At 39.4% G+C, this 25619-nt stretch overlaps 1 protein-coding gene across 4 annotated transcripts in view; it reads left to right on the forward strand.

Moving 5' to 3' along the window:
* Positions 1-25619, forward strand: part of Ndst3 (N-deacetylase and N-sulfotransferase 3) — a 160580-nt gene that overhangs the window by 37907 nt on the left and 97054 nt on the right. For all 4 annotated transcript variants that reach the window (XR_005879325.1, XM_040751910.1, XM_013118423.3 and 1 more), the window contains exons 3-4: positions 11111-11198; positions 23850-24004. Coding sequence is in view for 3 of the 4 variants with exons in the window: in XM_040751910.1 (XP_040607844.1) it covers positions 11111-11198; positions 23850-24004 (243 nt within the window). In the remaining variant the exon portion in view is untranslated. The remainder of the gene's footprint in view (positions 1-11110; positions 11199-23849; positions 24005-25619) is intronic.

Here is a 25619-nt window from a genome sequence, read left to right on the forward strand (position 1 = left end):
ATTGCAAACTTATAAACCAGTGAACTAGTAACGCTTTCCTTGCTTTAATTTTCTTCTATTTTCTACAACAAGAAAGCAGACCCAGGAAAGATACTTGACCAAAGTGAAAAGTTACTCAGTGTCCTGGGAACTGGGGTCGGGCCAGGAAACCTCCTTCCAGGGCCCATGTTCATTTTCTTTCTGAATAGCCTCTTGGAATTTGTTGATTTGAATTCTAACCCCTAAACTGCATTGGAGCCTCATTGATTTTAATCCGGAAGTGTACTTCAGTGTCAGGCCTAAAATGCTCAGACAGCAAATCTCAAGCATGCATGGATTACTCAGCAAGCATTTTTGGGCATTGACTCCATTACTCTGGACAAAATGTAAATGAGCAAACAGTCAGACTCCCTATTCTGAGCCTCTTATGCTCAATGGAAATGGAGAGCAAGGAATAATAAGTGTGCATAATAACATCTCGGGGCCTGGCCAGTCGGGTGGAGAAATTAACGTGAGACAGAGGACTCAAGGATACCTGGTCCTCAGGGCTATAGGAGTACGTGTGCAAACGTTTTCAGACCATTTCCTTCATTTCAGAACAAAGCTACTTGATAATGCACTGTGTAAAGGAAGACATAAAGGATTCGGATGTGACAATGTAAGGAGGTCTCAGTGACAGAGAATAAAGAGGAAAAGCCAGAGCCTGTACACCAGAGTGCCCTTGCCCTGACTCCCTAGTGATGAGAAGGCCTGGTGCTGAAGCTGGGAAGGACTGACATCTAAATTACCTTGACATCGGTAATTCATTCAAGGGTGCCATTTGACAATGAGAACAATTTTCCCAATTTTTTATTTTAAATTATCATGATAACTTTATACATTTGTTCAGTTAAAGCATAAAAAGATCTTTTTTGAAAATCTCATTTTCTCCTCAAAACATCCTGTCACTGAGTGACAGATTTAATTCGATTATCCCAGCAACTAACAAAAGATATGACACATAGTAGACATTCACTCAGTGTGACTTGAATTAGCAATGTGTCTTAGAATTCTGTGGTACTCTCACTGAAATGCAGTGAGCACACCGCGAGAGGGATGGGAGGTGTCTGTCCTCTTCTGCCCACACCCTAATGTGCATATATGTGTGATTTCTTTCTGCTGATTTACTCCTTCCCTGCCTGATTCTTTCATTAACTTCTTCAGCATCTTTCTTTGCAATCAGTTTACAGAGTTTAATTTGTTCTGCCCTCAGAAACTAGATCACGAATCCTACCAGAATAATGTGAAAAGGGAAGTGATTCAAAGTGACAATTACCTTTCTTAAAAATTAAAGCTGCTTTAATGGGGGAACTTATGCAAGATAGACTCTGTCAATACGGAGGCTGGAAGGCGGCGGCAGCAGTTTCCATGTGCATAGAGGCCCAGGCCTTTCTTTCCAGATAGATTTGTGTTGCCACAATATCAGGTGTGCTAGTGACACAGCCTCCTGGTGAAAGAGACAGAAAATACAGGCACCGTATCTAGTTCTGTGTAGGGACAGATTCCCGTTTTTGTGATTCCGTCATTCTAAAACCCCTCTGGATATTATACATGGGTAACTATATTTCAATACATGAACTTTGGTAACACATTCAGATCACAACAAAATTCAACTTTTCTATTTTCCTTCCTAGTAGCTTTCTGATCTCATGGGCTTTATAGGTTCTACAGGAATAAAGCTGTTAGGCAAAGTAGACATTTATTTATGTCTTTTCCCCCCAGCTTGTATCATAGAAATTATAAGGCATTTAAATTCAGCTAAACAAGTTCTGCAGTCTGGTGTGAAACTCTGCAAAGGAGTCTCTTCAAAAGCCGTATCCTGGCTCTATGTGAGCCATTCAGAGCTTACAGGTTTCTGAGTCTCACTTTCCCCCAACAAGGGCTCTTATCCATAGTAATGATTTACCCACTGGCTTGATTTACTGCGCAATGAACATATGTTTCAAACTATGGCATTTCACAGTGTAAATATACATAACTTTTATTGTCAATTATACCTCAGTAAAACTGAAGGCTTTTTTTTCTTTCTATAATAATATAAAAGACAAAGGAAAGCCACATCAAGATTATGTAATCAGAGACCTGGAAAACTAAGTAAACCTTATATGTGGGAAGAGCTTGTCTCTAAGAAGCAGCGAAACTAATGAAGGCCTTGAGATGTGAGAAATGGCCAGGATTCTCATGGAGGCCAGCATGGTCAGTACTGAGTGAGCAGGAGGACAGTGATAGGGTAAAGCTGAAGCTGGAACCAAGTTCTGGAAAGCAGTTGTCAGCACTTCCAAGCAGCCTGGCTGTTTGAACTCACCCTGTGAAGAACTTTCTTGATACCAACATGAAGGACAGAAGACATCTATTGGGGCATACATACCGTTGTAGGACAGGGCCCATAAACACCCACTTAGTAATTCAGGTAAACCCACACAGACATTGGGCTCAGGGTTGTAAACTCTAATTCTTCTGGTCATAGAGGTGCAGTTCACTATCATCTAATTAACCATTAGTTAAAATTAGAATAGTGGCTGTTAGAATTTCTATTCTCAGGTGCAGCCACTACCTCTGCCTGCCCAGACATGGTCCTTACAGCATACGGAGCCTATATCCATGTCTCATTTCACCTCACTCCCAGACCCTTGGAAGCAGCCTGCCTTACCTCCCAGTCAATTCCTATGCCGCCCATGGATAGACTCATACAGCATGTGAGCCCCCCCCCCATGTGCTCACTTAGCTTGTTTGTGAGGTTTATGTGTGCTGTGCCATGTATGGGTACATTGGTTTCATGGGTGGACACTAATACATTGCATATGTGTACTACAATTTGTTTATCTATTCATCCTTCAGTGAACATTTAGGGTTATTTTCATGATTTGGTGATTATGACTCTTGCCACAATGAACTAGTATACAAACATTTGTCTAAAAACTGTTCAGTTTTTGGAGTATCCACCTGAAAGTGTAGCTACTGAATTACAAAGTGATTCTATGTAGCTTTGTAAGGCAACACCAAGCCATTGTCCTCAAAGGCTGGACCATTTTCCGTTATGAAATGATGGCTGTCCAGCCACCTTTGGACCCCATGAGCACCTTCTCCCTCAAACCTGCCTTCCCAAGACTGGAGCTGCCTAGCCTAGAGCATATGCTTTATCAGTCTAGGCAATCTGATTAGCTACTTCGCCTAGCCTGGTTGAAATGAGCTTTTACATTTTTAGCCACAGAAAGAAGTTTTAGAGGGAGAAAAACTGAGAATTCACATCTCAGTTTGAGTCTCAGGGGGGAAGAAAAAAAGAGGCCAATGTTCCAGTTCGGGATAGTCATGTGGGCAGAGTCCCCTCTTTGTTCTGTTCAAATCTTCAGCTGATCTAGTAAAGTCCCCTGAACACAAAGAAGGCAGTCAGCATGACTCTACCGTTTCTGATGTTAATCTCCTCCAAAAACAACCTCTCAGATACCAACTACCTGGGTAACAACTCACATCTATTCAAAGTGAAACAAAAAATTTAAACACAGAGCACTTCATTCCCAGTGCAGATCTGAGAACTGCTACTGAATTCACCCAATCTTCAAAAATTATCTTTTTTAGAAAACTTTCAATTTGAAAATACACAATGTCTGTTACCTAAGTTGTTCATGGAGCTGTTGACTACCTACTGCTCACCAGGAATCTACTAAGCTAGTAGTCTCCGGCACCTTTTCAGATGCTGAAGAAAATAGCAAGTCCATAAGTGAACTAGAGCTGCGTTGAACAATCAACATTTCAAATCAGGAAACACAGTGCTCACAATGCTTGTCCTTAGAGTGAGGTATGATGCCACACACAGGAAAATCACCCTGGGGCTTACTTCAGGAGCGTTGCTCAGTGTGTGAGCTAGAACCCTGGAGTCTATGCTCTAAGCTTTTCATGTGAGCTGCTGCTACTTAAAAGCAAATATTTTAAATTATTGAAATCATTGTGATAGTATATGTCTTCTCTACATAGTAGATTTGTTAGATGTAGTTGGCAGTTTCAGTTCCCGAAGGGTGTTACACTGTGATTGTGAGCTATTTTTGTCTTTATTTCTTTTAAATCAATGCCGAGAAAACTAACACAGGGCACGCTTTATAAAAAGAAACAAAGAACGAGATATTTTCTAATTTTATTTTTCAACTTGAGTTATATTGACATTTTTATCAAGATTCCAGTTTATAAAAACAAAATCAGAATAAAAATATACTCAAAATAAATAGATGAGCATACAGATGCTCCCAAGTCTTTGGATTTCATGATCAATCAATCAAAAATTGCTCCTATCCCACTAAACAAACATGCTTGCACAGCGGGTTCCTAACATCATGCTGAGATACAATAAGCGTAGCTACTGCCTCACAATGTGGATAGGCAAGCCTCAGCCCCACTTTGCTTTTAAAGTGCAAGTGATGTGTTTGTAATGTGATGTGTTGCCTTTCCCGTGTGCTTGTAAGTACTTAGCATTTTCACTTCTTCAGGAGAACAGATAGCATTATTTACATGTATTAGAGTATTTTTATGGCATATAAAATCCTTTTTCTAAATAGTTAAATGATAAGACATAGCTAACAGTTCCCTAAAGATGTTGTATTATAAGGATTTGTGAACTGCTTTGTATTTTTATTTTTTCTTTTAAAAGTGCATCAGTATTTTGCCTATTGATGTGTATCAGCCAAACACTAAATAAAATGTGCATAAAAACTCACTGAGTGAAGAATAACACTTAATAACTTTCTTTTTCCTAGTTATAAATCATTTTGCCAATTTCAGTTGAAAAACTGTTTGAAAGAAAATAACCCTCAGCATATAATTTAAAGTTTATGCATAATGTATGATCTAGACAAGTTAAAAGATTAACAATTTAGTATTAACTATGTAACTCTTCCCCCTTACCTTCCATACAAACAGATATGGCTTTACTATGCTAATACAGAGCAAACATAAAAACATGAGCATTGCTGTGGGGAATGAAAAATTCACTAACATCATTTAGAAAGACTCGGAGCCCTGTGATGGTGTCATACAGTTGTTTCGCTAACCTCCACTTTAGTGCTAATAGACACCCATGTTACTGAAGAGACATTGGGAATACAGATGGAAACTGTGGACGTATGATTCTTGTTTTCTACATGGGTAACAAAAGGAAAACAGAGATGGAATTTTGTGACAAGGCAAAAAGAAGTTTTCAAGCTTGGTAAAAAAGGGCAAAGGGCCGTCCTAGAGCCAGAGCTCATTTCTACACGCTAGAGTTTTAGGAATCCTTTCTCCATGTCATCTGAATTGGGTTACACTATTACAATGAGTAGCTTTGATACCCAAATTCAGATGTGTGTGACAAAGAAACATGTTATAGATCTTTGCAAATAGCTACCCTATTGCTTTTATTTAATTTAGCAAATATAGATACTCATATTTTTGATAATATGTATTTTCCCTCCTGCTCAAAAACACACTTGTCCTAGTTCGATTTCTGTTGATGTGATAAAACACTGACCGACTGAAAGGGTTTATTTGGCTTACACTGTTGTGTCAATCAAGGGAACTCAAGGCAGGAACCTGCAGGCAGGAACCAAAGCAGAGACCATAGAGGAATACTGCTGCTTGCTGCTTGCATTCCTTTGGTTGCTCAGCCTGCCTTATTATACAGTCCACCACCAGCAGCCTAGGGTGGCCCCAGGTATATCCCTCAGTAACCCAGAAAATGCCCACAGATGTGACCACAGGCCACAACTCCTTAGTTAGCTTCCCTCTTCCCAGGCATTTCTAGTTTTTGACAAGTTAGCAAACTAACCAACACAGTGCTCAACACTAAAATATCTTCCTCATCTTTGATTGGCTGATCAACCGAGTCTATTCACTTTCAAATGATGAAATGGTTCAAATATTACCTAGGTAGTCTAAATAAGAAGTGAAAAATTAGCAGATGTTCTCCTGAAGAATGCCACACATTTACTGAATACGAAAATGACTCACGCAAAAAATGTTTTGCAATTATGTTTAATTTTAATTTTGCCTCTCATTTTCTCTCTTTGGTATATTCATTCTGTTAAGGAAAATTGAGTGAAATCCAAAGACACATAAAAGCTTCCATCTTACTCAATCCTTGGAGCTCAATTTCTTTAAATTAGATCTGTTTTTGCCTTTAGTCAGATCTTGCAAATGTTCTTGACTTTGTATAATGAGAACTTGAAAAGCTAAGAAAGAACAGTATATAGATTCAGCTTTAAAAATGATTTTGCATTTTTATGAGTTATGTTTTGGCTGCAAGTGTCTTACAGTTTTATTGGACATTATGTTCCTATTAAGTACTTTCAAAATTTTCTACAAAGTTTGTTTGTTTGTTGAAAACTTTGTTTATTGACTATTAGGATGGTTTCTTACTATATAAATACAGACATACAGAGAACAAGGTTTGTGTTTGTCAGAGTGAAAGGAACTCAAATGCACGATAAACAGAAATTATCAAATCAATTAGAGTATACCCATTTGATGTGACCATTATAATGCTTTGGTTACACTTGATTTGGAGATGAAAGGGCAAAGCCCATCCATAATATTCTGTTAAATGAAAAACGTAATCCTGTTCTTTTAATTATAAGTTTAGCATACTCTAATTCTTCTTTTGTAGCAGAATGGCTATCTCTATGACTCTAATTTGCCTATGCCTTCCTACATCTGCATATATGCAGATTGACTTAGTTATTGAGAAAATAGTGAGTGGTAACAATTAACAATAATGATAACAATTATTATCTTAATAGATGACTTAAAATGTCTTGTTCTAAAAATAATCAATGGTATTTAGAATTGTAAAAATGTACCATACTGTTAAATACATAGTGTATTTTAGAAATCCTAAACTAAAAGTGGCACTTTTCAATAATGAAAACTTGAAACTAAGTGCTGTGCTTCCAAGGCTCCTGCACTGGAGTTTGAAGAGGTGGGATTTTTTTGCCTTTTTCATCATACTCCACTTCCTAGAGAGGGTTTGCTTGCCCAAAACCTGTGTAGTTTTTTTTCCATTTTAGTGTTGTAGCAATGATTTCATTTACTGCTAGTTTTTGTTACTGTCACATCATTTTAGATGTATTACAAATAGGGAATAAAAATAGGGAATCATTTTCTAATATTTGCTCCTAGTGATGAGCATGCTACTTCAGGTAATCATTTTGTTCCAGTAATAACAAGTTTAGTGAAAAGAATGTCATCTCAAAACATTTCCAGGCGCTTAAACTTCTTACACAAAATACTTCAACACATTTTAAAACAATGGAAATAATGCGTAAATATAAGATGTTTTTCTCAGGCATAATCCCAAAATCTGGTTTGTAAAATCAATTTAAGTGTGAGACATTGCAGTTTATCCTAAGTGCATAAATACCATCTGGACACAAATTCCCTCTTTACAATGTGTTGACTACTCAGTTTTTATCCCTATGACCAAATATCTGGGAGAACTTAAGGGCAGAACTTAAGAGCTTTTGATTTCAGAAGTATCCGCACAGCACAGAGACTGTCGGGAAACAGAACAGGGCCTACAAGTGGAGAAAAGGGGTGCACAGAGAGATCAGGATACCATACAATCCCCAAGGATAAGGCCTAGCATCATACCTCCTCCAGCTAGGCCCCACCCGCTCCCTTTGATCACCCCCCAATAATGCCATCATATTTTGAACTCACCAAATGTTGGTCCAGTCAGTGAGTCAGAGCCCTCAGCATCCAATCATCTCTAGAATGTCCTCACTGTCATCCTCAGATACACTTTTCTAATTTTTGGAAAACTTCTCAGCCCAATTGGCTTGACAAGTAGGATGTACTGTCTCACCATACATGGCATAATCAGTATGACTATATGTTTCAGTATATCTTCTAAGTGCTTGAATGTTTGTTTTTAAAATATGTTCTAAATGTGTGAAATATCAAAACTGGCAAAACTCGGGGGTAGTTAAGTCATTGGAATCCATATATGCTAGTTTTTAAAGATATTATTTTGCAAGAACTTAATTTAGCTTCTAAGACCCAGGAATAAGAGGTTTGTTTGTTTTCTCCTAACAAACAGTGATTGCAACTATACATTTAAAAACAAACAAACAAAACAAAAAACAAGAGTTCACTGAGGGCTGCTTTCAACAAAAATGGTAAAAGGAAAGAATGATGGCTTTCCGGATTTAAGGTGGGTTCATAGAATATGCAAGAAATAATCTTATAACAGATTCTGAATGTTTAGCCACTGAATGAATAATTAAAGATGAATTTTAGTTAAATAGAAAGAGAAATGAGATAAGACTTAAGTCATAGGAAAAGTTAGCTATAATGTTCATCTGGAGAGAAACAATAACTGGAAAAAAAGGACAGGAAAAGAAGGGCAGAAGAAATAACTTAAATCAAATAGAGATAGCAAACTAAGCAGTGAATGAATGCCTGGGTGGGTGGATGGATAGATGGAGATGATAGATAGGTAGACATGATTAATAGGTAGGTGATAGACAGGTAACAGATAAATGATACATTAAGATAGAATAGAAAGAAGATAAATGATAGATAGATAGATAGATAGATAGATAGATAGATAGATAGATAGATAGATGATAGGTAGGTAGATGAGACATAGGTAAATGATACATAGGTAGAAGATACAAAAATAGATTTTAGATAAATGGTAGGTAAATATTATAGATGATGGATGGATGGATGGATGGGTGATATAGATAGATATTTTGATGGGTTTTTTAGCAAACTTTACTAACCACTCCCGAATATATGATTCACCCTCATTATACTCTGAGTTAGAAGACTGTCTAAAGTTTACAAATGAAGACCAAGTGTGAACAAGTACCACAGATTTTCTTCTAGAATTTCATGGTAACGACCATGTCAGCTGTAGTGATGCTTGCAGCAGTGGGGATGGCAGAGCAGCAATGCTCAGTGCTGCGCACGTATTGTGTTCCAGTCACTGCACAAGCAGCATAAACGAATTGTCTCATTTAATCTTCACATAGAGTCCTGAAGTGAGTGTTATTACCCTGGCTTTAACAATGATGAGACTCAGGCTTTGAAGTTTAATAACATGCCCAAAAGTGGAAAGCAGAGATTCAGAACTCTAATTAAGACCAGCTGACTTCTGGGCCTGTCCTCCTAAAGACTGCACTGTAAGTTCCTTGGGGGCTGAAAGGAAAAGGCTCAGACCCTGTACAGCATCCTCCTTGCAACAGAGCCTAACTTCTCAGCTCTTGGCAAAAGTAGGAAATCTCCTTCCTCACTGTGGCACACTCACCCATCCAGTTTTTCTTCCTGTGCCCATCCTATGCCCCACCCTTATAAGGATAAGACCTTGTCTGTCTTCAGGGACAGTGGCATCAATTAAGCTTTATACTTTCATACCTCAGTGTGTAGATCTCCTGCCAGTCCTAACATCGGTGTCATGTTGGCCTACCTAGTACATGATTCAGTCATGCACACCAAGGAGTTGGTTCTTGTAAACAAAGAAATGTTAGGAAAACAATTATACATACTTACATTTCAATAATCAATGATTGATTCAATGAGCTTAAGTTTGGGAAGAAAAGGTTTCTTCCTCTGTATAGGCACAGACCCAGTTGCATTCTGATGAGGAAGGCAATCATTGGATGGTGACAGAATGAAAAGATAGAGACTCTGAACATGGCAGTTCAGCACCTCCGAGCATCAGCTCTGCTACTGAGAACACAAGGTTAGTTGTGGGCCTGGATGTACTAAAGGAAAAAGGATCTGGAAGGAAGGTCAATGTGAAGGTCAATGTGAGAACCTAAGCTATGTCTGTGCTGTTAATATAGCAGCTTTATGCCTCTGTCTCCTCATATGTAAAGCAAAGTTTTAGGGAAGATCTTTTTGAACACCAACACCAACAGTGCTATTTATGTTTGGTTGGGGTGGACACTAAGTTATAAGGAAACACACACACAGAGAGAGAGAGAGAGAGAGAGAGAGAGAGAGAGAGAGAGAGAGAGAGAGAGACAGACAGACACAGACAGACAGACAGACAGACAGACAGAGACAGAGACAGAGAGAGAGAGAGGAGAAAGTGGGGAAGGGAAGGAGAGAGGGACAGAGTAAATAGAGTCACTGGAATTTAAGAATCGGAAGCAAAGGAGAAGAAACAATGAAAGTCCACCAAATACTCACGGAAAGCAGAAGTAAGACAAAAAACCAAACCGTGTTTCCAGTGCTCACTTGTTCACTGTGTGTACTCTCACCACTTACAAAATGCTTGCCCTGGCTTAGGCAGGGGGGCTGTTCATTTTGACGCATGGCTTCATCTCATCAGGATGCGTGCATCAGAGCAGAGTTTACATCTTGGAGGCGAGGAAGCACAAAAGGACAGAATGAGAGACTGACTGCCTACACTAGCTGGCTTTCTCCGTTTTTCTCTCATCTATTCCAACTTAGGCCCAAACGACTGGGTGATGCTGTTCGTATTAAAGAGGCACCTCTCTCAGCTAATCCCACTTGAAGATCCTCCCACAGACACAACCAGAGGTGCACTTTTTTAATCCCATAGGCTTAGTAATCATTAATCCCATCCAAACCAGTCATTAGTCAGGATGAACCACCGTGGATATCTGCTTGTTTTAATGGGCAAATTATAGATTTGCTTTACCCTGATATCTTCTTTTGAATAGCAATCATTATGGTCGGCAATCTCAGATTTAAAAGTTAAGAATTTTGTGTTTTGAAGAACAAAGATATATCTGAGAAATGCCAGTGTGTTTTCTCCACATATGTTTTTGCCAAGCTTCATTTAAATTGAATGTCCTTTTGGAATTGGTTATCTATGTCACTGAAGAGAAAAAAAGATATATATATTCTATTACATTATATGCTTCCTTTATACGATGGACTAACCTTTTCCTTTCATCTTGCTTTATCCAGTAGACATTTTTTCTTATTTCTGATTTCTTATAGGCTAAAGTCTCAGTACATGTATGTGCTGTGTAATCTCAACATTATCCACCCCACACTCTGATTTGAATAGAGTGGTTTTACTCTCTGAATGTGCATGAACCTTTTAGTATCTTATCACCCTGAAATGCCTTTTGTTCATTCTGTATTTCAGGCCCTGCTTGACACTCAGAATCTTTTGCGAGCACAAATCACGAATTTTACATTCAACCTTGGATTTTCAGGGAAGTTTTATCACACAGGTAAGGCTCCTCTGACCACTCTGTTGGAAATCACACTTCCCTCCTGTTCCCACTTTTCTACACCCTTCGTGTCTTTCCCTATTTTTGTTCATTTCATTTAACTCCAGCTAACATACTACGTTTAACTTTTAGAACATGTTAATGAGCCAGGCAGTGATGACATGTGCCTTTAATCCCAGGCAGAGTCTGAGAGAGTTCCAAAATAGCCAGGGCTACACTGAGAAACCATGTCTCAGGAAAAAAAAGAAAAGAATGACAGAGAGGGAGGGAGGGAGGAAATAGAGTAAATGTTACGGCTTCTAAAGCTTACAATATTTTCCAATGCCCCTCCTTTTCATTGAAGTGTAATTTACATATAGAAAAGTCCATAAAAAAACAAACTTGATCTTTTGCGAATTTTCACAAACTGTTCAGTCGTTATTTTCAAGCAGAGCAAGAAAAGTCTTTTCATACCCACCCCAGGCTTATTCCCTTCTTGTAGTCTCTAGCCTCCTGTTCTGTTTTTTTTCCTAACACTTCTAAATGGCTCCCTGGCTCCCTGGCTCCCTAGCTATACCTGGATCTTACATAAGTGTAAAACTCGCCACATCCAGCTTTGGCTGTTGTTCTACATTGTTAGTCACACAGATAAGGTACATAGATTATCATTCTCTCCTTTTTCTTGGTAATGTTTCGTTTGAGCTTACCAACACTTTATTCATTCTCCTGCAATGTAGATGGTTATTTCTAGCCTTTGGCATTTCTTACATCATCCTATTAGGCATCCATCCCTGCCCCCCCTCCCTGGAGGGCATAAATTCTTTTCTGTTGGATCTCAGCCCAGAGTGGAGTTGCTCACATGACACATATATGAAAACTTGAAGAGAAAAGGCCAGCTGATTTTACAAACCGATTTTTCCAGTGTGTATTTCTAGCTGTCTGAGGACTGTGCCTCATGTTTCATGTAATTTCCCTTTTAAATTTTAGCTGTGCTATGGGAATGTAGGAATTCATATGATGGTTTTCATACATATTTCTCTTATTAATAGAAAGTGAGCCTATGCACATGATTACTGGATATTGAGGAGCACTTGTTTTTAGGTTTTCTTTTTGCTGGTTTGTAGATTCTTGATCAATTCTGTGTCATGATTTCTCAGTTACATGCATTATAAGTTCTTTCCTCTCACAGTCTGGGTTATCTTTTCTCTCTCTTGTGTTTGTTCATTTAAATGAAAATAGTTCATTTTAATGTCAATTTTATCTTTCCTAATAGCTTTCTTGAGTCTTTTGTGATATACAAAATCAGTTATGTTTTTACACACCATCACCAAAGTCATAGACAAATAAAACAAAGTATCATTTACTATTCCATCAACAAAGTTTTCAGGAACATATTTCAGAATTATACAGTTATATTGGGTGTAACTTTAAAAATTTGTAACATGTCCAAGGATTGGAAGACTAGATATTTAAGAAATCAATTGGCAAGCTAAGCAATAGTGTAGAGACCACCTCGAATGCCTATTCCTGATAGTGAACTTGATGTCTATAACCATCCTGGAGCCTTCATCCAGTGACTGATGGAAGCAGAGGCAAACACCCACAGTTAAATACTGAACAGAACCCGAGGAACCCAGCGACAGAGAGAGAGGAGTGAAGAGCAAATTGGCAAAGAATGGGCTGGCAAAACTAGCAGAGACAGCTGATCCGAACAGGGGAGAGCTCTTGGACCCCAGACCGACAGACAGCTGGGAGGCCAGCATGGGACTGATTCAGACCCCCTGAATGGAATGTGAGAGTCAGTGAGGAGGCCTGGGCAACCTATGGGGCCCTGGGCAGTGGATCAGTGTTTATCCCTGGCATACAAACAGACTTTGTGTATCCATAACACAAAGAGGGTTGCTCTCTCTGCCTGGACTCTTAGAGAAGTGCCTGGACCCTACCCTGAATGAAATGATAGACTCTAGATATCCCCTATGCAGAAGGAATTGGCAATAGGGTGGGAGGATGGGGGGCATGGTGGGGGTGGTGCAGGAGGAGGGGAGGGAGAGGGAACAGAGATTGACATGTAAAGCAAGCTACTTAAAATTTAAAAAATGTTAAAAAAAAAGAAATCAGTCCTCTCCAAATTGATCTATTAATACAGTCTCAGACACAATTCAAGCAAGTTTCTTAGTGGGCATTTGTAACATCATCCTAAAATTTATATGAAAATTCAAACAGCCAAGAAGAGCCAAAACAGTTGTAAGGAAGATGAACCAAACTGCAGTAGTTGCTCTAGCAAAGGCTTAGTAATTACAGACTTTCTTCCAGTAAGATGTCTGATAGAAACAAGAAGCTCCAACAAGCTAAGGGAGAAAGAAACGGTCTACAGAAACACACTAATCTCATCTCTGATGAGGGCGGGCTTCCCACTAATCCATGCCAATTAGAGAACTTTACCATGGAAAGAAGGTAGCTTGACCCAGAGCTGAGGAAAACCACAAAAACAAGCTCCAGATTGATCAAAGATTTACAGTATTGCGATCTCCAAAGATTTCTTAAACAAGAAACGATGGCATGTTTCACACAAAAGGAACTCCAGCTTGCAGAAACTCAGTTCCTGGCTATAGCAATGTTAGGCCCACTCTGCAGCCTAAAGACACAGAACGTCTGTAGTCACCTCCCTAATGTCAAGCCATTAGACGCTTTGACATCTGTGAAGAGTGGGAAGTCAAGACGCAAAGAAGGAATCAGAAAGCATACTGACTGCACAGTACTTTGAAAGAGTTCATATTACTTGGACTGTTACTGTGGTACGTGCCTGTGGGAAGGTTTAATGGAAAAGGGGTTTGAATTTTGTTTTCTTAAGTTTCACTTATGGTGTGTTTTGCTCATCATGTCTGGGCCTGTGGTGGGGCAGAGCATCATGGTAGCTGTGTGTGGTAGAGCACCCATTAATCTCATGAAAATCAAGAAACAGAGAGATGAGAAAGGGAAGAGGGAGAAAGTACACTCTCTAGACCATCTCCAATGACCTACCTCCAGTAACTAGGCCCTGCAAGTTTCTGCCACCTCCCAAAATAGCATCCCCAACTGAGGACCAAGCCTTCAACACAGGAGCCTAGGAGGAATTCTTTTCCATGTTAAAACCAAATGGGAGGTGACGAGAGAAAGAACAATAGAATTATAACCAGGGCAGTCCAAACTCAGGAAATGTACAAACATCTGGCAACTCAGTGTTCTTCCACCAACCCTGGATGCTACAAATGATGACATTTGTCCAACTCCTTCCTCTAAGCTATGTAAGGGTTGGGTTTGGTTTTTTGTTTTTGTTTTTTTAATAAAAACACTTCTCACAGATCCTGATGAGGGTCTTCTCTCTAAACCAACAGAAGACCTGCACGCACAAGAGAATAGTAGAGCCAAGGTTGGTGAGATCTCACTATCTGTATAGGAGAGGAAAGGTCCTGTGCCATCATAGCCAGGCTGTCTAAAAACAGAGAAGTGATTCTTCCTGGGAACAAACAAAATTTAAGTCTCAGCCTTTCATATTAGATGTTACAAGACTTAATTAAATCAAATTGTCATACTTTGTAAATAATTGATTCCTTTCTGTGTTGAAAACTCTGTCCTTTTCACTCGGGCTTAAAGGGGAAAAGAAAAATGACACTTCTGTCACAGAAAAAAATCATTTCAGCAAAAAGCTTTCTTTCTTTTTAAGAGTTCATTTCATATGTATGGGTGTTCTGCCTGTGCATATGTCTGTTCGCCACATGTATACCTGGTGCTGGCGAAGGCCATTAAAGAATGTCAGCTGCCCTGGAACTGGAGCTACAAATGGTTGGGAGTATGGGAGTATGGGAACTGGGAATAGAACATGGGTCCTCTGGGAGAGAAGCCAATGTTCTTAACCGCTGAGCCATCATCAGGCTAAGGCTTTCTTGTCTTTGATTTATTTTAATTTAAATATTGTTTTGATTTTTTCCTTTTTAAATTTAAATTAAAAACAAGCTTGCTTTACATGTCAATCCCAGTTCCCTCTCACTGCCCTACTACTCGACCACAATTGACCCCTTATCCCATCCTTTCTGTGCCCCAGGGAAGGTGAGGGCTTTCATAGGGGATCTTCAAAATCTGTTATATCATTTGGGGCATGGTCTAGACCCTTCCCACTGTGTCTAGGCTAGGACAGTATGTGGAATGGGCTCCCAAAGTCCATTCGTGTACTAGGGATGAATACTGATCCACTGCCAGAGTCCCCATAGATTAACCAGACCTTCAAACTGACATTCATGTTCAAGGTTCTGAAACAGCCCTATGCTGGTTTCCCAGATATCATTCTGAGGTCCATGAGCTCCCCCTTGTTCAGGTCAGCTGTTTCTGTGGGCTTCACCACCCTGATCTTGACCACTTTACTCATCACTCCTCCCTCTCTACAACTGGATTCCAGGAGTTTGACTCAGTGTTTAGCTATGAGTGTCTGCTTCTGTTTCCATCAGCTACTGAATGAAGGCTCTAGGATAGCATATAAGGTAGTCATCAATCTCATTATCGAAGAAGGATATTTAAGGCATCCTCTCAACTATTGCTTAGATTGTTAGTTGGGTAAACCTTGTAGATCTCTGGACATTTCCCTAGTGCCAGATTTCTCTTTAACCTATAATGCCTCCCTCTATTATGGTACCTCTTTTCTTGCTCTCCTCTAATCTGACTCAATCATCCTGCCCTCTCATGTCTTCTTCTCCCTTTCTCTTCTCCCTTTCTCTTTCTCCTAATTCCCTCTCTCCTCCCACCATGCTCCCAATTTGCTCAGACCTTGTCCATCTCCCCTTCTCAGGGGAACCAAGTATGTCTCTCTTAGAGTCCTCCTTGTTACCTAGCTTCTCTGATGGTGTGGATTGTAGGCTGGTAATTCTTTTACTCTATATCTAAAATCCAAATATGAGTGAATACATATCATGTTTGTCTTTTTGTGACTGGGTTACCTGACTCAGTATGATTTCTTTTAGTTCCATCCATTTGCCTTCAAATTTCAAGGTTCCTTTTTTTTCCACTGAGTAGTACTCCATTCTATAAATGTACCACATTTTCTCCATTCGTTTTTCAGTTGAGGGACATCTAGGTTGCTTACAGGTGCTGACTATTAAATAATGCTGCTATAAACATGGTTGAACAAATTTCCTTGTTGTATGAATGTGCATCCTTTGGGTATATGCCTAAGAGTGGAATTGCTGAATCTTGTGGTAGACTGATTCCCATTTTCCTGAGGAACCGCCATACTGATTTCCAAAGTAGCTGTATGAGTTTGCATTCCCACCAGCAGTGGAGGAGTGTTCCCCTTTCTCCACATCCTCTCCAGCATAAACTGTCATTGGTGTTCTTGACATTTTAGCCATTCTGACACGAAAAAGATGGTATCTCAGAGTTGTTTTGATTTACATTTCTCTAAGGGCTAAGGATGTTGAGCACTTTCTTAAGTGTCTTTCAGCCATTTTAGATTACTCTAAAATTATCTATTTAGTTCTGTACCCCCACTTTTTAAATTTCATAATTATGCTATTTATAGGAAAACAAGCTACACAATGACAATATTTAACAGTAATTGTTTGGAATTAAGTACAAAGTAGATTGGATACGAAATAAAAGATATAGTGCAATTTAAAGAAACATTATACCTGGATACACATTGTAGCACTCTTCTTTTTTTTCTATTTTTTTCATATTTTAATTTAACTTTTTACACATGTCACTCTCAGTTCCCTCTCCCTCCCCTCCTCCCTCACTTCCCAATCCTCCCAACCCCTCACCCCCACTCCATTCCCCCCCTCCACTCCTCAGGGAGGGCAAGGGCTTCCATGAGGAATTTTCAGAGTCTGCCACATCATTCCAGGAAAGGCCTAGGTTCTTCCCCATGTGTACAAGCTGAGAGATCATCCCTCCACTTGGTATGGGTTCCCAGAGTCCATCTGTATGCCAGGAATAAATACTGCTCTACTCTCCAAGGCCTCCTCTCTGTCACCCAGGTTCGGTGGGAGGGATATCCGGATCAGTCCCATGCTGGCCCCTCAGTCATCAGTCTAGGGTCCATGTGTTCCCCCTTGTTTAGGTCAGCTGCTTCTGTGGGTTTCGCCAGCCTGATCTTGATTCCTTTGGTCATAACTCCTCTTTGCAACTGGGTTCCAGGAGTTCAACTCGGGTGGGTGTCTGCCTCTTCCTCCATTGGATCATTTGGTGTTTTGGTGACTAGCTTCTTGAGTTCCTTGGATACTTTGGAGATCCTCCCTTTGTCAGATGTGGGATTGGTGAATATCTTTTCCCATTCTGTAGGCTGCTGTTTTGTCTTGTAGATTGTGTTCTTTTCCTTTCAGAAGCTTCTCAGTTTCAGGAGGTCCCATTTATTGTCAATATCAGTGTCTGTGATACTGGTGTTAAGTGGTTTCCTGTACCAATTTGTTCAAGGGTACCAACTACTTTCTCTTCAAATAGGATCAGTGTAGCTGGATTTATATTGAGGTATGTGATCCATTTGGACTTAAGTTTTGTGCATGGCAATAAATATGGATCTATCTGCAGTCTTCTACATACAAGCGTCCAGTTTTGCCAGCACCATTTGTTGAACATGCTTTATTTGTTCCATTGTACAATTTTAGTTTCTTTGTAAAGAATCAGGTGTGCATAGGTATATGGGTACACATCAGGGTTTTCAGTTTGATTCCATTGGTCTACCTGTCAATTTTTGTTCCAGTACCAACCTGCTTTCAGGACTATGTCTCTATAATAGAGTTTAAAGTCAGGGATGGTGATGCCTCCTGAAGTTCCTTTATTGTACAGGGTTATTTTGGCTATCCTGGATCTTTTGTGCTATGAAGTTTCCTCTTATCACTGCTTTCAAAGTGTTTCATAAGTTTGGGTATGTTGTGTCTTCATTCTCATTGAATTCTAGGAAGCCTTTAATTTTTTTTTATTTCTTCCTTGAGCCAGGAATGGTACAATTGTGCATTGTCCAACTTCCATGAGTTTGTAGGTTTTCTGAAGTTTGTGTTATTATTGAATTCTAACTTTAAAGCTTGATGGTCTGATGAAATGCAGGGGGTTATTCGAATTTTTATACCTATTCAGACTTGCTATGTTGCCAAATATGAGGTCAATTTTAGAGAAGGTTTACATGTGGCGATTCTTTTGTGTTTGGATGAAATATTCTATAGATGTCTGTTAAACCCAATTGGGTCATAACCTTTATTAGTTCCTTTGTTTCTTTGTTAAGTTTCTGTCTGGTGGCCCTGTCTAGTGGTTAGAGTGGGGTGTTGAAGTCTCTTACTATAAGTGTGTGAGGTTTTATGTGTGATTTGAGTTTCTTTTACAAATGTGAATGCTTTTGTATTTGGGACATAGATGTTCAGAATTGAGACTTCATCTTGGTGGATTTCTCCTGTGATGAGTATGAAATGACTTTCTTCATCTCTTTTTATTGATTTTAGTTTAAAGTCTAATTTGTCAGATATTAGTATTGCTACCCCTGCTTTTTTCTTGATTCCATTTGATTGGAAAATCTTTCCCAACCTTTAACTCTGAGGTACCATCTGTCTTTGAAGTTGAGGTGTGTTTCTTGTATGCAGCAGAAGGATGGATTCTCCCTTTCTCCATTCTGTTCACCTGTGTCTTTTTATAGACGAGTTAAGACCATTAATATTGATGGGTATTAATGACCATTGATTGTTAATTCTTGTTTGTTTTGGATTTCTTTTTGGTGGTGGTATTGTGTGTGGATTCCCCCCAACCTTTTTTTTTTCTTTTGACTTTTGGTAAAGTGTGATTATCTATTGCCTATGTTTTTGTGAGTGTAGTTAACTTCCTTGGGTTGGAGTTTTCCTTCCAGAACATTCTGTAGGGCTGGATTTGTGGATATGTATTGTGTAAATCAGGTTTTGTCATAGAATATCTTGTTTTCTCCATCCATAACCATTGAAAGTTTTGCTGGTATGGTAGTCTGGGCTGGTATCCATGATCTCTTAGTGTTGGTACAATTATCTATTCAGGACCTTCTGACTTTCAGAGTTTTCATGGAGAAGTCAGGTGTTATTCTGATAGGTTTGTCTTTATATGTTACTTGGCCTTTTACCTTTGCTGCTCTTAATATTTTTTCTTTATTTTGTATGTTTGGGGGTTTTATTATTATGTCGCAAGGGGACTGTTTTTTTGTGGTCCAGTCTATTTGATGTTCTGTAAGCTTCTTGTACTTTCATTGGCATGACTTTCTTTAGGTTGGAAAAGATTTCTTCTATAATTTTGTTGAATATGTTTTCTGCCTCTTTGAGGTGGGTTTCTTCACCTTCTTCTATTCCTATTATTCTTAGGTTTGGTCTTTTCACAGTGTCCCATATTTCCTGGATACTTTATGTTAGGTATTTGTTAAACATAAGATTTTCTTTGGTCAATGAATCTATTTTTCTTAGTGTATCTTCAATGTCTGAGATCACTCTCCCATCTCTTGTATTCTGTTGGTTTTACTTGCATCTGTAGTTCCTGATCATTTACCCAGCTTTTTTTATTTCTAGCATTCCCTCAATTTGTGTTTTCTTTATTGTCTCTATTTCAGTTTTCAGGTCTTAAACTGCTTCTTTCATCGGTTTGTTTGTTTTTCCTTGGCTTTCTTTAAGAGATTTGTTGATTTCTTATATTCTTCAGTTTGTATTTTCTTCCATTTCTCTAAGGGATTTTCTCATATCCTCTTTGAGGGCTTCTATCATTTTCTTGAAGTTGTTTTTAAGGTCATTCTCTTCTGCTTCATCTGCATTGGGATGTTCAGGTACTGCTGGTGTAGAGTCCCTAGACCCTGGTGGTATCATATTGGTTTTTCTGTTGTTGAATGTGTTTTTATATTGTCTTCTTCCCATTCCTTCTTCCAGTGGGTGCAGGAGGAGTCTCTTCTTCTCCTGGTGGGCATGGGTTCAAGGTTCCCTTCTGGTGGGTGCAAGCAGGTCCAATACTCTTATGGTTCTCCTCTTCCCGTGCGTGGAGGTGCAACTAGTACTGGGGACTGGCAGATTGGCTGGGCTCAACTGCCAGGATGGGAACCCCAGTGTGCAGTCCCCAGACCTCAGGCATCTCCGAGTAGGGCACTGGAAGGTAGGCCATTGTCTTGATATTTTTGTTGTTGTTGCTGTTGGTTTTTTATTTTATTTTTTGAAACATTTTTATTGTATATTTAAATTAGAAGCAAGCTTACTTGAGGCTCCAAATGACACTGTAATGATAAGTGACACACTTAATGAAAGTAAAACTAAGTATTTATTGTAGAAATTACTCACAAGATACCAAACAAGTAACCCAGATGAGCCAAGTAGTCCCCCCCCCGCTGCCGAACTGGAAGCCAAACTCTGGGAAAAGAGACCAAGACTTCCTGTGTGCTGTCTTTTATGCCTTCCCCTGTAATGCCCCCTAGCCATGCACAACAGTGGGCCTGGCTAGTGACATAGTTCACCACCTACGTACATATACGTCTTTACGTCCGGCCGTATACGTCTTTAGTCATGCCTAAAGTGGGTGTGGTTAGCAGTGTGGTAAACCGCCCTTTTATTACCTCATCTGTATGCGCCTCTAGTAAGTCACATGGTTAATGGCAGCATACAAGCTTCCTCCTACACTTACTTCCCATGTCAGTTCCAGCTTCCTCTTCTTCCCCTCCATACCCGCTTCTCCCCACCAGCCCTCCCCAGCCCCCCACCCAATCCCCACTCCATTCCCCAGGGAGGGTAAGGCCCTCCATGAAGGATCTCTAGAGTCTGTCATTTCATTCCAGGAGGGCTTAGGCCCTCCCCCAAGTGTTAAGATTTAGAGAGTATCCCTCATTTTGGGATGGACACCCAAAGTCCATTTGTGTGCCAGGATATATACTGATCTACTACACAAAGCCCCATAGATTGCCTAGGTCTCCTCACTGATACCCACATTCAGGGGTTCTGGATCAGTCCCATGCTGGCCTCTCAGCTATCAGTTTGAGGTACAAGATCTCCCCCTTGTTCAGGTCAACTGTTTCTCTGGGTTTCACCAGCCCAGTCTTGACCCCTTTGCTCATCACTCCTTCCTCTCTGTCACTGGGTTCCAGGAGTTCAGTTCAGTGTTTAGCTGTGGGTGTCTGCCTCTGCTTCCCTCGTCATGATGGAGGCTCTAGGATAGTATAAAAGATAGTGGTCAAACTCATTATCAGGGAGGGGCATTTTAAGGTAGTCTCTCCACCCCAAAGTTATGTAGCTAGTAAAATGTCCAGACCGTCTTCGCCCTCAGTTAACCAGACTGCAGTTTTCTTACAGAGCTTATTATCTAATTGACAATAATTCATTAGGGAAGTTAGGTGGCCAAAAGAGTTCTGATGTCTACAGATTAGTGAGGCTGGAACATAGGAAAATGCTGAGATGTAAGAACATCTATCCATCTTGACTGCATCAAGGATTTGCTGGAAATGTGGAAGCACTGTGGTATTGAATTAGGAAATTCTCACTCTGTCTCTGGAGTCCACATTTGCTGACATCTCAGTCGGTGGCAGTTTACAATATAAAAGCAAAGACAAACATGATGCAGAGTAAAGTTTTTAAGTAGACATTTAATAAAATGAACTTCTCTTGACAGTGACTTTATTGAGCTCAAGCATCATTTGCAATAGCATAAGGGATTTGACTTCCATTTCTGTCCTCTGGCTCCTACAGAGGAGGCCAGAGTAATCCAAACACAGGCAACTACATTCATTTCATTTGTTTTATCATAATCTTGAAAGTAATAAATAGATACTTTCACTCAATATAATTGATTCTGATCTAAAATACACCCAAAGCAGGATTCAAGGAAGCCAGATAAATGGAGCTATTAAGACAAATGAAAGACATAAAATTACATTTCCTGTGAATTAAGATAAATCTGTCAGATGGTAGAAATCATTTCTCTAAATTCAGCATGCCTCCAATGTATAAAAGTTGCAATTGCAATTTTACTATGATGTTCAGAGAAGGATGACTAAAAAACGCTGAATATCTCTCCAGAGAACCCTGAGATCTGCTACTCTCTCCCTCTTAAACAAACTTGGGGAAAAACAAGCTAGAAAGTGAAGGGATGCTGGCAGACAGACACAGGGAAAGACAAGAAATAGGGAGAAGAAGCAGCAGCCTAAAAAATACCTCACAGACTAACTCTGCCACAGTCTCATGGCTGGGGAGGTAAATCTCAGGGTGAGATGATAACTTAAAAGCCATAAGCGACTTCTTTCTGTTTTTACTGCAAAAGGTGAGGCAAGCAACTTACATAGACACCACGGTGTGCCAACACCATGCATAAACCAGGAAGCTAATTTCTTGCATTAGAATGTGCAAAGCATGTCACAATAATTTACGTCCTCTTCTGCAGTCCTAAGACATACATTACTCTAGTCTACTCATCCTCTCTATTCTAAAAGCTGTACAAAGACTCTAATGATTAAAGAGCCTAATGTCTTTGTGAATGATTATATTTATTATTAAACATGATATTTAAATATTAATTTGAAGGTGACATGGAAATATTTTGATATATCTCATGTTTAATGACTTTTTAAAAAATTTGGTGCTGGAGAGATCGCTCAGCAGTTAAGAGTATGTACTGCCCTTTCAGAAAGCCAGAGGTCTGTTGATACAACCTGTAGTAAGCTTTATGGTTGGACTATCTTTGGATCACCAGCTCCCAAATAACAACACAGATACTTACTAATTATAAAGGCTTAGGCTTGCCCCCAACTAGCTCTTATACTTCAAATTAATCTGTTTGCATTAATCTGCGTCCTACCACACAGTTTTTACCTTTCTTCAGTACTGCATGTCTGACTTCCTCCAAGTCTGCTTGTGTCTCCAACTTTCTTCTTCCCAAAGTCCTTTCTGTGCCCTGAAGTCCCACATAACCTCTTCCTGCCTAGCTATTGGCCATTAAGATCTTTATTAAACCAATCACAGAGATACATCTTCACACAGTGTAAAGAAATATTCCAAAACCTTGACCTATATCAAATGGCTTACCACCAGCTGTAACACAGCTCCAGGGACTCTTACACCCTCTTCTGGCCTCTGCTGGCACAACACATACAGATACCCATACACAGAAACACACACACACACATAATTTAACACACAAACAATTTAAAATATAAAAAATACACACACAAACTAAATATTAAAAAATCTTTTTAAAAAGTTTTATCACAGCCTCTGATTGTTCCCTAACAAATTTTCCTTTGGATTCATTGACTTATGTGCATGGGTCTTCTAAATAAAGTACATGATAAATGATTGATAGATAGGTAATAATATAGATAATAGATGTATAATAGATACCATATAAATGATAGACAGATAAATGATAGACATAGCTAGATAAATGATAGCTACAAATAGAGATGGTAGATATAGATAGGTAGATGATAGATGGATACATAGATAGATAGATGGGAATGGCCAGATAGATAGATAGATAGATAGATAGATAGATAGATAGATAGATATGGATGGATAGACAGACAGACTGACAAATAGATAGGGATGGATGATAGACAGACAGATAGATAGATAGACAGACAGACAGACAGACAGACAGACAGACAGACAGACAGATAGATAGATAGATAGGAAGACGATGCAGTTGGAATTAACTGAATAATCATTTCTGCCCCTACAGGAACTGAAGAGGAGGATGAAGGAGATGATTGTCTTTTGGGGTCTGTGGATGAGTTCTGGTGGTTTCCTCACATGTGGAGTCACATGCAGCCCCACCTCTTCCATAATGAATCATCATTAGTGGAGCAGATGATTCTCAACAAAAAATTTGCCTTAGTAAGTAACTCATGCTGACTACTTCACTGAACTCATTTACAGTGGTGAGGGAAGTAGCAAGATGTGGGAATTGGAAACTGCCCCGAGGTTTTGGTGTGCTGGCTTTCCTTATGCAACTTTTCTCAGTCACCATTAGAATCTTGGCATTATGTATATTCCATGCATGGCTTTTGAGTTTGTACTGTGCACTCATCACTGGGTTTAATGCTTTGACAGATCTAATTTAAGAGAGACTTCATAAAACTCAAAGCTCAATCCCATGGCATTATGTTCAGCATTCATAAGAAACATCTCCTATCCAGGAGCTTCCTGGTACACTGCACTGAGAGACAAAATGTACACACAAAGGAAGTCCGTAGCAGAATAAGATATTCTGTGACCAGATGTCATGTTTTAAGAACACAAGCCCCCAGTTCCATGGATAATTGTCATGGAAGTGGGATAGAAAAAGTTGTGGTGGAAATGGGACTCGGTATATCCAGAAATTCAAATAAACTAGGGTATCATGATGGATTGAAATGAGGTTGGGGTAGCAAAACAAATGGGACACCATAAACTATACACAAGTCAAGTCAATAAAGATTCGAGAAAACGGTGAAGAGATACTGCAAACCCAATAGGATAAAGCATCTGCTCATCAGAAGAAAAGTACACTGGCTTTAACTGAATGCCATATGACTTTGGGGCTGAGAAACTTACAGTAAAACTTCTAATAAGTATTGTATGAAGGAAAATACTCTCTTATCAGAGAGGACCCAAATCTGCTTACCTGGAATGGTATTCTACACCAGCTGCAAGAGCCAAAAAGTTTTTACTATCAATACAATGGTCCCTTACTCAAACTTACTCACAACTCAGTTAAAATTGGCAGATTGTGTTTTTGTCTTAAAGATACATAAAATCTAACTCTTTGCAGGGAGCACTGGGGCTCATGTTTGTCTTTAACTGTAATCCCACTTCTCCAAACAGTTTCAAGGGCACCATTCTCATATACTAATATTTTGACAAGAAAGCAAGTGTAGGGCTTTGCAACGCTAATGTAAGGACAGGATTTTGACGTTTGCAAACTTAAGACATGAGAGTTGTTTTTCCTCCTGAAACTATAAATGGTCATGAACATGTAAAATTGAGTAGCCACTCCCTCACATTGTCATAGCATTGAAAGCTATCGGTGTTCTGTCTAGAAGACTGAGATTACCAAACAGCAGTGTTGATCAGTGAGAGGTGGGGTTGACAAAAGATGGCTGCAGTTGCTTCTTAAATCTATAGAGAACAACACAGGGGAATGCGGGAGAAGGAAATGTGAAAACATAGCACAGTGAGCAATGAGGATAGGTATTTGCTCTTACTGTTGCTTTAGTAACCTTTAAAAAGTTAGACTGGTCTTTGAAGCTTAAACAGGTTAAAACATAGCACAGTGAGCAATGAGGATAGGTATTTGCTCTTACTGTTGTTTTAATAACCTTTAAAAAGTTAGACTGGTCTTTGAAGCTTAAACAGATTGGCTGGCAGAGCAGTTGAGAGCACTGGCTGTTCTTCCAGTGGACCAGTAATTTAATCACCAGCATCCAAATGATGGCTCATAGCCATCTGTAATTTCAATTCCAGGGAACCA

This window comes from Mesocricetus auratus, unplaced genomic scaffold (genome assembly GCF_017639785.1).
Source record: "Mesocricetus auratus isolate SY011 unplaced genomic scaffold, BCM_Maur_2.0 Super-Scaffold_100009, whole genome shotgun sequence".
In the NCBI taxonomy this organism is placed as follows: Eukaryota; Metazoa; Chordata; class Mammalia; order Rodentia; family Cricetidae; genus Mesocricetus; species Mesocricetus auratus.